This window comes from Acinonyx jubatus, chromosome D1 (genome assembly GCF_027475565.1).
Source record: "Acinonyx jubatus isolate Ajub_Pintada_27869175 chromosome D1, VMU_Ajub_asm_v1.0, whole genome shotgun sequence".
In the NCBI taxonomy this organism is placed as follows: domain Eukaryota; kingdom Metazoa; phylum Chordata; class Mammalia; order Carnivora; family Felidae; genus Acinonyx; species Acinonyx jubatus.
The window spans coordinates 11,186,425-11,198,572 of record NC_069390.1 but is presented as its reverse complement, the minus strand read 5'-3'; the positions used below and the strand labels follow the sequence as shown (position 1 = coordinate 11,198,572).

General features: G+C 53.6%; 1 protein-coding gene across 9 annotated transcripts in view; it reads left to right on the top strand.

The window, feature by feature from the left end:
• STX3 (syntaxin 3) overlaps window positions 1–12,148 on the top strand; it is a 43,992-nt gene that overhangs the window by 25,259 nt on the left and 6,585 nt on the right. For 5 of the 9 annotated variants that reach the window (XR_008290318.1, XM_053203124.1, XM_027045037.2 and 2 more), the window contains exons 3-9: window positions 2,870–2,969; window positions 4,702–4,776; window positions 5,785–5,852; window positions 7,755–7,863; window positions 8,925–8,998; window positions 9,152–9,286; window positions 10,968–11,078. Coding sequence is in view for 8 of the 9 variants with exons in the window: in XM_053203124.1 (XP_053059099.1) it covers window positions 2,870–2,969; window positions 4,702–4,776; window positions 5,785–5,852; window positions 7,755–7,863; window positions 8,925–8,998; window positions 9,152–9,286; window positions 10,968–11,078 (672 nt within the window). In the remaining variant the exon portion in view is untranslated. Of the gene's footprint in view, window positions 1–2,869; window positions 2,970–4,701; window positions 4,777–5,784; window positions 5,853–7,754; window positions 7,864–8,924; window positions 8,999–9,151; window positions 9,287–10,967; window positions 11,079–11,199; window positions 11,311–12,148 lie in introns of all 9 variants that reach the window. The other 4 variants (XM_053203127.1, XM_053203126.1, XM_053203125.1 and 1 more) reach the window with 2 other exon arrangements.

The following is a 12,148-nucleotide window of genomic DNA, read 5'->3' as shown; positions in this document are numbered from 1 at the left end:
GTTCAGATCCTTCTGTAAGGCAATGTCAGGATATTTAAAACAACCCCAAAGAAACACAAACAGCCCTTGAGTTTTAGATTCATAAAAGATCTCATACTAGGTTCCTCCCTCCCGCCATGATTCTTCGGTTATCTGGCAAAGGCACTCCAGGAAATTAATTGCACGCAGCTGCCACCATGAAATACCATGAAGTCACCTTGGAGCAAGACCAGCGCTTCCAAGGAAAAACAAAGACCCGGAGTTCAGAAAAAGAAGAAAGCTTTGTGATTGGCCAGTTGCCCATCCTGGAGTCCTAGATGGGTGCTGTGATTATTTGGGGAATTGGCTAAGTTACTGGAGTACTAAATGAGAGTCCCTGAAATGCCTCCAGATGGTGGGGTTGGGGAGGATTGAGGAAGACAGCAGCCGGCTGCACTGGGTGGAGGAGGGAGGAGGTGGGAGCAGGTGCCTGTGCTCCCCAGGCTGGGAAGTCCCACAGGCAGGTTGGGGGTGGAGCAGCCAGGGCCTGGCTCTCTCATCCACAGGGTCGGATAGGCCACCTACCGCCCAGTCTTCAGATGTCTGGAGTGACTCTGAACTTGAGGCCTGGCAGCTGACAGCTTCCTATCTCGTCTTTCTACCACTGACCAAAATTCAGGTCTAGATGCTCTTCCACTTTATGAAATAATATTCCGGAATATATTTTCTAAGACAGCGAATTCAGTGAACATGCAAAATCCAAGGACTTACAGTCTGTTAACCGTTAAAATGTGTTAAACCCTTTTTATTTTTAAATGTTATTTATTTTTTGATTTTGAGAGACAGAGCATGAGTCGGGGAGCAGCAGAGACAGAAGGAGACACGATATCAGAAGCAGGCTCCAGGCTCCGAGCCATCAGCACAGAGCCCGACGGGGGGCTCGAACCCACAAACCACGGATCATGACTTGCACCACCCAGGCGCCCCTATTAAACCCTTTTTAAAGTGGTTTGTGCATTTTATCCTAGAGAGCCTTTTTTCTCAGTCCTGTTTGATGTAGTGAAATTCCTTTGGCAAGACAGTCACGAGATGGAAATGGGAATGTGGTTTGATGAACATGGTTTTGATGTGAGAGATGAAGGGAAGGGTAAGGTGGCAATTTCTGGCTTCACCCAAGGGCCTGATTCTGAGGTGGCTATACCTCTGGAGCCCGTCAGCATTCCCAAGTGGCAGCATGGGCCCTTTGTGGAGCTGGGTAGGTCTGGGATTCTGCTAGAAGTGGAACAGAACAGAAAGTCAAAAGATCAAGTCTTAGATGTAAAGCAGAGAGTATCCCAGTTGGAGTCTGGAGAGCTCCAGCATCCAAACATCCGTGTTTGAGCACCCACCCAACCATCACCTGTGACCTATGACCTCTTTAACCTTTACGTTCTTCGTGTGAATGATGCTCCTCCGCACTACCATGGATGGTTTGCCAGCTGTTAAAGTGCTTCACAGAAATGTGGGTAGCTACTAGGGTTTGGATTTATACCCTGATGATACGATTACATTGACATTTTATTCTATATCTTTTTTTTTTTTTTTAATGTTTGTTTATTCTTGAGAGAGACAGAGTGTGAGCAGGGGTGGGGCAGAGAGAGAGAGGGAGACACAGAATCCGAAGCAGGCTTCAGGCTCCGAGCTGTGAGCACAGAGCCCGACGCGGGGCTCGAACCCACACACAGCGAGATCATGACCCGAGCCGAAGTCGGACGCTTAACCGACTGAGCCACCCAGGCGCCCCTTAGTCTATATCTTTTAGCAAGTGATTCCACTCTCAAACTGCAGTTCATCAAGACTGGTGTATTTGTAGAGGGGCAGAGTCCACAGCTCTGTTGGCAAAAGCGCTGATTTGAGGGTTAGAGAAGTCCACTTTTATTTTTCCCATTTTCTATTTAATCTGGAGATTAATGACCAGGATTTCAAAAACGAGTGAATTATTTTCCAGAGGAAAAGCATACTGGACAGCACACGCCAAGTTGCATTTTATGGTATCGCTGATGTTAAGATCCTACCGGGTGGTATTTTACGAGGTTTCTTAACTGTCGTAGTGCTGACAGGCCCCACCTTCTGGAAGCCTGGCGGCTAGACCTGGTGGGTGTGGACAGAGGAGGCCTCTCTGGTGCTCCGCATCAGCAGGGGCCATGATGCCTTGCAGGAGCTGGGGTGGCACTTAGTGATGTGATCTTGTGAGCGTCTCGTGGTCCTGCTCTCTCTGGGAATGAAGCGCCACAGGAAATATTTTGTGGTGCACCCTGTGCATGATCAGGAACCTCAGTCGTGTGCAGAAATGGCCTGTGGCTGGTCACCTGAGGGAATCAGCTAGTAGGAGGCATTCCAGCAGAACACACATGCGGGGGGCTCCCGTGTCTCCTGAGGCGGCCGTGCTTAGTGTCTTTCTCCATCTCCATCTCTTCTCCGCTCCACTCTCTACATCTGTTCTCTCCGTTCACTGCTTTTCTTTCCTTCTCCCCTTTCCCTCCCCCCCATCCTCCCTCTCTGCTCTTCTGGTCCTGGGGGCGGCTGACGGGTCTGCCTGATGGGATGTGTGTTGGGCCTCGTCCTCCGGCTCGTCGTCGTCATGGGTTTTCCTGGCCCTTCTTGACTCCGGCCTGCAGCCTCCCATCCCAGGGGGGCCAGCGCGTTTCTCTCCGGGAGCAAGGCGTGTGGGTCTTTGGTGACTGCTCTGGACGTTAGTTGATCTGGCCACGCCAGGGGCCCTCCCCGGGCGGCAGAAGACTTTCTAGTCCTCACATTGCCCCACGAGCCCCGAAGGTGGGCAGCTTTCCCCCGAGACCTCTGCTAAGCTTTCCTCTCAATTGTGGCTGTGTTCTTCCTCTCCCAACAAAGGCCGTTGTCTTTTTGATTCCAGATCGAGGAGACTCGGCTCAACATAGACAAGATCTCAGAGCACGTGGAGGAGGCTAAGAAACTCTACAGTATCATCCTATCCGCACCGATTCCTGAGCCAAGTAAGCGTTTACTCAGAGCTGAGTTGCCTGGCGATGGCCCTTGGCATTGGGGCTGAGCCAGCCCTGTTTTCCTCTCTCCTGGGAGGGGCGGGGAGCGTCCGGCCCACACTGCACACTATGCACACGTCGTGTCCTCTTTCCCTTCCCTCCCGGCCCAGCTCTTCTCTTCGCGGTCGGGGCCACTGAATCCTTGTGGCCAAACGCTCCTCCCCCTCCCATCCAGTCCCTCTCATGACCTGTGGTCAGGCTTCCTGCTTCTCGCGTTCCTCATCTCCGTCCCATGGCTGTGCCTTTGCGGGTACTGTTTCCCAGCCCCCTTCCATATCCTGCCAGATCAAGGCCATCTTCTTTCCCTGAGCTGTTCCAGAATGGGTCAGGCTCGCTTCAGTCCCTCCCATCCCGAGAGTCCCGTCTGTTACCGCCAGCCCGGCAAACTTTTTCACGTTTTTCCAGTAGGGTTCCAGGCTGTATTTTAGGTTCCTTAAGGACAAGGAATGAGCCAGACGCCCTGTCATTTCACTCTGAACTGTTCAGTGACTCTCTGGTGCCTGAAGGTTAAAGCTGGAACGTTTCAGCAGAGCACATGGGACTTGTCTCGGTCATGGGCCTGCCCTTCTCTGCACCCTTTTCTCCCGCCACCCTCCCCCATGTCACCCACACTTTAGCCAGACTCAACTCCGGTTGTTCCCCACATGGTTCTTGTCTCTTTGCATCTTTGACATACGGGCCCATCTCCCGGAGACTCCACTGTTCGTCTCCTTTTGTGCCTGTTGGACACTTCCTCCTTCGTCAAGACTCGGTCTTACTATCATCTGTCTTTAGAAACCTTTCCAGATCCCTCCAGACTGTGCTAGAGGCTCTTCACCAACACCCTGTGCACACCTTGGCCAGCACTCACACCTTACTCCACACTGCACATTAGAATGGCTGATTTATTTGTCCCTTGTCCCCCATTAGGCCCTGAACCTCTTGAAGGCAGAATCTATATCTTCTCTCTGATGTGTGGGTATCTAGCTCAGTTCTAAGCTTGTAGCAGGTGCCAAAGGATTTTTTTTTTCCAATGTTTATTTTTGAGAGAGAAAGAGAAAGCAGAGAGCAGGGGAGGGACACAGAGACTCCCAAATAGGCTCCACACTGTCAGTGCAGAGCCCGACATGGGGCTCAAACTCACAAACCCTGAGATCATGACCTGAGCCAAAGTCGGATACTTAACTGACTGAGCCACCCAGGTGCCCCTAGGATGGTTCTTCAATGAGTAGTCATGGCTCATACTTACTTTGCTCCATTCATCCTAGAATAGCATCGTACACATAGTAGGTATGTCATAAATATGTGTCTGAACCTAAATCGATGAACCTTGGTTGAAATCCCTTTTCCTCAGAGGTCCCATGAAACCCTCTCCTACCTTTGAGCTGAAGCCGTCATGATAAACCAGATGATTTCCTCAAAAAGGAAGCTCATAATTTGGTGTGCCAGAGAATTACTTGGGAAAGCCTGTGAAAAAGACAGATTGTAGGGCTCCAACCCTGGGTGTTTTTATTCTATAGGTCTGGGACAGAGTGCCTGGCAAATGTCCCTTAAATAAGCTGTCTGTGACTCCAGTGACAGATGACTGGGGAACACCTCACAGTAAATAAAGACTGCTCTGAGAAAGCTCCCACCTCCTCTGTTGCCTGGAATAGCTCACAAAGCCAGGAGTCTTGCTGACTGATTCTGTCTTTGTTTTACCCAGAAACCAAGGACGACCTAGAGCAGCTCACGACCGAGATCAAGAAAAGAGCCAACAACGTCCGGAACAAACTGAAGAGTAAGAAGGGAACAAGCCGGCCCCTGCTACTGCCCCCCTCTTACCCGCGGGGCCTGGCTCTCCTGGACCAAAACGCGTCCTGATGATACACCCGTCCCCCCTCAGCCTGTGGCTTGGGCACTGCCCCAGAAATTCTGCCCGTTTCGGAACCAGGGCCGTAGGTGAAAGAGAGCAGAACTGGTGTATGCTTCCGGCGGCCGAGTCGCCGTGAGACTCCATGCTCCCACTTCGTCCCTTGACTTTACTGGTCCCATTTCCCCAGCCCCTACGTACATGTGAACAGTAATGCCCGCGCTGTCTAGGTGCAGAACATCTTATTCTTCCGGCTACAGACATTTCTTGGGGGGCCAGGTCTAGGGCCCTCCCACCCCCTCCCACCCCCTCCCACCCCTTCAGTTTAGACCCTCGTTCAGTGCGGCCGTCGTCTTAGACGGAGTTCCCCTGGGGCCCCAAAGCATTTTCGCCCAGTTGGTTTGGGAATGCAGACTGTCGGTCAGAGGGTGGAGGCAGCATTTATATTTCTTCCCCCCTAAACAAATCACACACCTGTCCTCGCGGGTGGAGGTGGGGGTCGTTAGGGGCGGCTTCCAGGAGTCGCTGGGGAGTGTGCGAAGCACGGTGCACGTTCTCGTTTGCTGCGCACGTGGGTGCCGTGAGGGAGGCATTGTCCTTACTCCGTTCTACAGACCAGGGAACAGGAACACTAAGAGAGGGAACGTGGCCTCCCCGGAGTCCCGCAGCTAGGGGGTGGCAGGACGAGGATGTGAGCCCGAGTCTCCCGGTGACAGAGACTCTTGCTGAGAGCCGCTGTGCTGAGATACAGTCAGACGAGAGCCGTGGCCTGAAGGCCTGCGGCTCACATGTGAGCTGACATCTCAAGATCGCAGGTGTCTCTTGCACCCCTCGGTGCGCTGGGTGTGAGGAGGCGCGGGGAGCCGGGCACCGAGCAGCGTGCTTCCTGGGGGCGAGGGCAATGTGCTGCTGGCATAGCCTTGCTCTGCCCTGCAGGTATGGAGAGGCACATTGAGGAAGATGACGTGCGGTCGTCGGCAGACCTTCGGATTCGGAAATCCCAGGTAAGACTTTCCCTGGTCTGACGCTTGTCTTGTCCGGTCTTAATTGTTTTGTTCTTAGCTGTGGAGTCGTATTTTATTTTATTTTATTTTATTTTATTTTATTTTATTTTATTTTGTTTCGTTTCGTTTTTTGTTTTAGTTTTATTTTACTTTAGTTTGTTTTACTTTATTTTATTTTTTTTAATGTTTATTTTGAAGAGAGGGAGAGAGAGAGAATCCTAAGCAGGCTCTGAGCTGTCAGCACAGAGCCCGAGGCAGGGCTCGGACCCACGAACCGTGAGATCATGACCTGAGCTGAAGTCGGACACTTAACTGACTGAGCCACCCAGGTGCCCTAAAGTACAATTCTTATTTGGACTCCTTTCGAAGAACTGGTGAAGGAAAGCTGCCCCGGGCTATAGTAGGGGAGGGGCCGGAGCACCCCCCCCCCCCCCCCCCCCCCCGCTTCTCTAAGGAGGCCCCTGAAGATCTTCCCAAGACTCGCTCCCACAGGGCACAGCTTCAGATTTAGTGCACCTCCTGTTTTACAGGAGAGGAAACAGGTCTTCTCTATAATCTTTATTTTTGAGAGACAGAGACAGAGCACGAGCGGGGGAAGGGCAGAGAGAGAGGGAGACACAGAACCCGAAGCAGTCTCCAGGCTCTGAACTGCACAGAGTCCGACGCGGGGCTCGAACTCAAGAACCGTGAGATTGTGACCTGAGCCAAAGTCAGATGCTCAACCGACTGAGCCACCCAGGTGCCCCCTGAGGTCTTCTCTATAAAGATGGTCGGTCGTTAGTTGTCTAGTGTGGACTGAGGCTCTTTGGTGGTCATGAAGACACCATCCTTGTCCTTAAAGAACAGGCCTGATGTTCAGGTGGCCCAAGGAAGCTATCACCTAGGACCCAGCAGGAGGGCAGTGTGAGAACACAGTGAAATGGATGGTGCCCTCAGCGTCCTCAGAGCTTGGGGAGAATTGGGGGCAGCCAGAGGAGCTGGGCCTCGGATGGGCAAGAGTGGCGTGTGGACAGGCCCGGGGCGGGGGGGCGGAGTGAGGGGTGTGTTAGTATCAGTAGGGGTGGTGACGGTGGTGGGGCAGGGAGGAGGGGCTGGCATGGAGAGAACAGCCCGTCTGGAGAGAAAAGCTGGTTGTGGGCGAGTGGCTGCGGGGTTTTGATAGAGGATGTGGCTCTGTGGTCCAGAGGCCTCTGAATACCTACCTGCCTAGGGAACCTGGATATGATCATGTAGCCTGTGTGCATTTGCTTCAGCTTGTAGTCTTTTAGGTGATAGTCCGGGGACCTCCTGAAAGCTGGACCAGAGTGGGGATGGGGCGAGAGGCCAGTGGGTCTCTTGCTGGGCTTCTGCAGTGATTCTGGCCTGAATATGCGTGCCAGTAGTACGCGTTTGCAAAGGGTACAAATACTGGTGATTTTGCACAGGAGAAGCCAGTAGGCCTTGATGTGGACAGTTGGGCAAGGAATAAAAGTTACGGTAAAGATTTGAACGCAGACACCCAGTGCTGTGGAGCGAATGCTTTGAGCAGGAAGCGGGAGATGTTAGGGAGGTCAGGTTGGGTAAGAACTCAAGGATTTGGACAGGTGTTGGATGCAGGAAGGGAGTCTGGCAGCTTTAGGAAGCAAGCCCGGGTGGCGGCAAGTCGTGTGGATGCAGGGCTGTCCCGTGGCCCCATGATTACCATGCGAGGTCAGCAGGGCAGGTGAACTGGAAGGGTCGGCGGACCCTTCCGATGGTGTGAGTGAGGAAAGCGGAACGTTGAGCCTTATACCTGCTCCTCTGATTCCAAATCCGGTGTTGCCAAGATAGCCACGCGGGGCTGGGCACGTGGGCTCTGCCGCCGTGGGGGCTCCCCGACCTTCAGCTCCTGGGGGCTTACCGCACTTGGCATGGTTCCCACAGCACTCCGTCCTGTCCCGGAAGTTTGTGGAGGTGATGACCAAATACAACGAGGCTCAGGTGGACTTCCGTGAACGCAGCAAAGGGCGAATCCAGCGGCAGCTCGAAATCAGTACGTGTTTGGCGCATGTCCTTTCACCTTTCCCTGCCACCTGACTGTTCATCCCAAGTCGGGAGACCCCAGGGAGCGAGCGGCAGCACCCCCGCCAGTGGCTGCCCCCCCGCCCTGCCCCGTATTTTGCACTCAAGCCCAGGAGAGGCGTTGGGGCACTGGCGTCCCTGGGGCAGCGTTGTGGGTGGCACGGTGCTTGTCACGCTTGGTCCTCTGGCCCTTGTGGGCGCCAGCATTTATTCGTGGCGTCTCCTAGGGACTCATGATATCTTTTTGTTGTCTCTGTCTCTCTGTCTTTTTTAATGTTTATTTTTGAGAGAGAGAGCATGCGAGCACGAGTGGGGGAGGGGCAGGGAGAAAAGGAGAAAGAATCCGAAGCAGGCTCCATGCTGTCAGTGTAGAGCCTGATGTGGGGCTCGAACTCCCCATACCGTTTGATCATGATCTGAGCCGAAATCAAGAGTCGGACGCTTAACGGACCGAGCCACCCAGGTGCCCCTCTTTTTGTCATCTCTTTGACAGCAAAGAACATTTATGAGATCAGAGTGTGGTGCCGGGTGCTGCGAGGAATAGACTGATCCCAACAGCCGTGCCTGTCAAGGACTCAGGGCGTTGCAGGGTGCCACCAGCTCTAAGTGGAGGAAGCGTGTGGACCAGGAAGGGGTCCGAGAAAAGCACATGTGTTTAGTGGGGGTGGCAGGTTGTCCAGCCTGGGGAGAGGGAACCCTTGGGAGTAGCAGTGTGGGGTCAGGTGCAGGAGGGAGGTCTTGTGGCCAGGGACCGGGTCCTGGGCCTCTGAGGCACAGCGAATGGGCCGGTCAGCTTTCTGAGCTAGGAAGGGCTGTGGTCAGATACGTGCTTTAGGAAGGTAATCGCCCATAATGCTAAGGCTGGACTGGATTAGGGGAGAAATCAGAAGCAAGACGATCAGGGGCTCCCGGGGGTGCGTTGTCAAGGCCACGGTCTTCAGAGTGAAGTCACCGCGTTCCTGGTTTTCAGGGAACTTTTGCAGTGGTGTGCTTTGGTCTCACATTTGACGCTCTACCTCTTTTGTGCTAAAGCCGGCAAAAAGACCACAGATGAGGAGTTGGAGGAGATGTTGGAGAGTGGGAACCCCGCCATCTTCACTTCTGGGGTGAGTGTCCGGGAGCTGGGGTGCATGCTCCTCTCGAGGGAGGCTGCCGTGGGGCTCCGTGTGGTTGGCAAGGGCAGGGCTGCAGGTGCAGGGGGGCGGGGGCCTCTGGCCAGGGCGTGGGCTGACAGTAGGCCTTTGTGTGGCCCGTTGTAGATCATCGACTCTCAGATTTCGAAGCAAGCCCTCAGCGAGATCGAGGGGCGGCACAAGGACATCGTGAGGCTGGAGAGCAGCATCAAGGAGCTTCATGACATGTTCGTGGACATCGCCATGCTGGTGGAGAATCAGGTAACCGGGCAGCGGGCACCCCATGGGGCGAGGGAGGGAAGCTCAGGCACTCCTGAGAAGTGGGGGGACCAGAACACCGGCCGGGGTGCAGTGGGGGAGTCCTCGGGAATTCGCATGATGGAGGAACAGAATCCCAGTGTCCAGGCCAGGAACGCCCCCCTGAGTGCCCCGTCAGCCCCGTCACTCTTGCTGCTCCTTCGGCCTCACAGTCACTTAAACTTACTAGGGGCCTTGATGCGGTCCAGCCTCAGCACCCCCTGTTTTCTCTTCTAACTGGAGATGTGGGTTCTTGGTGAGGGTGCCTTAGAACAGCCTCCAGGTACGAACTGTTTCACTGGTGACACTGAAGACAGGGTCATTCTGCCACCTCACAGTGAAAAGTCAGCTTTGCCAGAGGGTTTAATTTTTGTCCATTTTTGTGTCTTCTTTTGTATGTCCCCCCAACCCCCCCATATTTTGGCACTTTTTGCTAAGGAACCAGAGCAGATAAGGGAATGAACAAAGCAACAGGAGAATAATGTTCGTAGGAAGACTTGGAACACTCATGGTCTGATGGTTTATTCTGTCCCTGGGTGTCCTTGCTCAGGCTGCCAGCCTGTCACACCTGCGTGTGGCGCTGGTTCCACGCATGGTCAGGTGTCTACCGGTCCTGGCGACCACGGTGTCCAGATGCGCCGTGTTACCATGAACTTCCAGCTGCCCTGCCACCTGGAAGGGATGGAGGCCCGCATCCTTTGTGGGAGGGCTGCAAAACGTAACTGAAGCCCGGGCACTGCTTGGCTGGTTTTCGAAGGCCGGTCCCTGCTCGGGGCCCAGGTGCCTTTCTTTCCTCCGCCCCCTCTGGCCTTTGAGACCATTCCTTAAGTGCATCGTCCATCCCCACTCTTCTTTTTTCTCCCCTCGCGGCCTTGCTGAGGAATTGGTTTGAGAGTCAAGTGATGGTGAGTGCCTTTCTGTGTTTACAGAGTGCCGTAAAGCAACGGGTCAGGTTGGGAAAGGTCTAGGTAGGTGAGGGGCGTTCCCATCCTAAGATGCCCAGAATTAATCCGAGTCACCGAGCTTCCCTGTCGGGAAGTAACAGCTGAGAGATGGTTGGGAATCTCGCTCAGAGACCACTGTCCCTCCATAGCCACGTCGATCTAACATGTAACCAAATAGCTTAGGTAAACCCAATATCTGTCACTTAAGGGGCCCGGGAGTATCTCTTGGAGAAAGCAAACATTCCCACCTTGGATATTTACTGAGCAACTATTTTTTTGCCAGCACTGTTCTGCAGCAGTAGTCAGCAAACTTGCCTCAGGCCAAATGAACTTGGCTCAGGTCTACATGACCAGCAAGAGGCCAGCATCCCAGTTATGCCCCAAAATACTCTCATTTTGGTTCCTCTCCTCACATGCTTAGTTAAAAACAAAATGGCGGGGGTGGGATCTGTGAGATCCATAGTTACCAGGCATCTAGATGGTGTACTACAGGTGTCCCGGGCAGCACCTGCTCCACAGGAGTCATTCAGAGTGTTGCTTGAATGAGTGACCACCACCAAGGACCGGAGACCCCTAGGTCTTCCCATGGGAAATGTGAATGTGTGCCCCACAGAAGGTTTCTGGATGCTTCCCTCCCACACGTGAGCTAGGACTGTCCTGGGGTGGGTTTATGGGGTGTGACTCATGTCCGTTCTTCTCAGGGAGAGATGCTAGATAACATAGAGCTGAATGTCATGCACACAGTGGACCATGTGGAGAAGGCACGGGAAGAAACTAAAAGAGCCGTGAAGTACCAGGGTCAGGCCCGGAAGGTGAGACTGTCCCACTGCCTTCAGAGAAGAAAGTCCATTCTGCTCGCGGTCTCTCGCTCTTTCTCTCTTCTCTGTCCCTGTCTCTGTTTCTGCTGCCACCACCTCTTGCATCCGGGGAAAGGGAGCCATGATTGACCGTATCGAGAACAACATGGACCAGTCTGTGGGCTTTGTGGAACGGGCTGTGGCAGACACCAAAAAGGCTGTCAAGTATCAGAGTGAAGCTCGGAGGGTGAGCGCCTCAGTCCCCACCGGTCTGGCTTGCTTCTCCTCTCTCTGGTCCTCCGCACCCGCACCCGTGTCCTTGAGCCCGTGCCTTCCCTCTGTGTCCTGGCCTCCTCCCAACACCTACGTCAGCCTTTCCCTGAGAGTAGCTAGCTGCCCTTCTTCCCCCGGTGTTTCTTGCATGGATCTGGCTCACGTACTCTCTACCCAAGAACCCATACTTGGAGGCCGTTCTGTAGGGTGGACGCGTTGCCCCGGTGTGGCTGCTAGACTTCTCCTGTTCCTGTCAGATGTTACACTTGACTCCTCTGTTCTTCAGAAACCTGTTTGCCCTCTTCCACTCCATTAACCAAGCTCCACCCCCACCCCCTTCTCTCTGCCATGAACCCAGTGCTGTGCTGATCGCCATGTAACATTACCTCCTCTCTTATGGAGCGCCTATTATTTCTACTTACACATGAAACAGCTGAGGGTCAGAGGTTAAATAGTTGGCTTCGGGCCACCTAGTAAGTACAGGAGTGGGATTCAAAGTCAGATTCCAGTCACGCTGTTCCCACCATACCAGTGCATTTCTCCCTCTTCCAGTGCCCCTGTTGCTTGAGGACTTCTCAGCTTCTCTGCCCGTTGTGGTAGCCATCTCTGGTGGCTTGTGCTTTGTAGGCTGTTCTTTTCTCTTTCTCCTGGGCTCTGACACTTTGGTTCTTCAGTTCTTTGATTTCCTTCCAACTTTACCTATTGCTTGTGCAAGGATTCAGGGAGCTGGGAAGTTATTTTACATGATGAATCCAGGCTGGCTCACAACAGGACTGTAATCACGCTTTCTGATCCCCAGTCACTGGATCAGG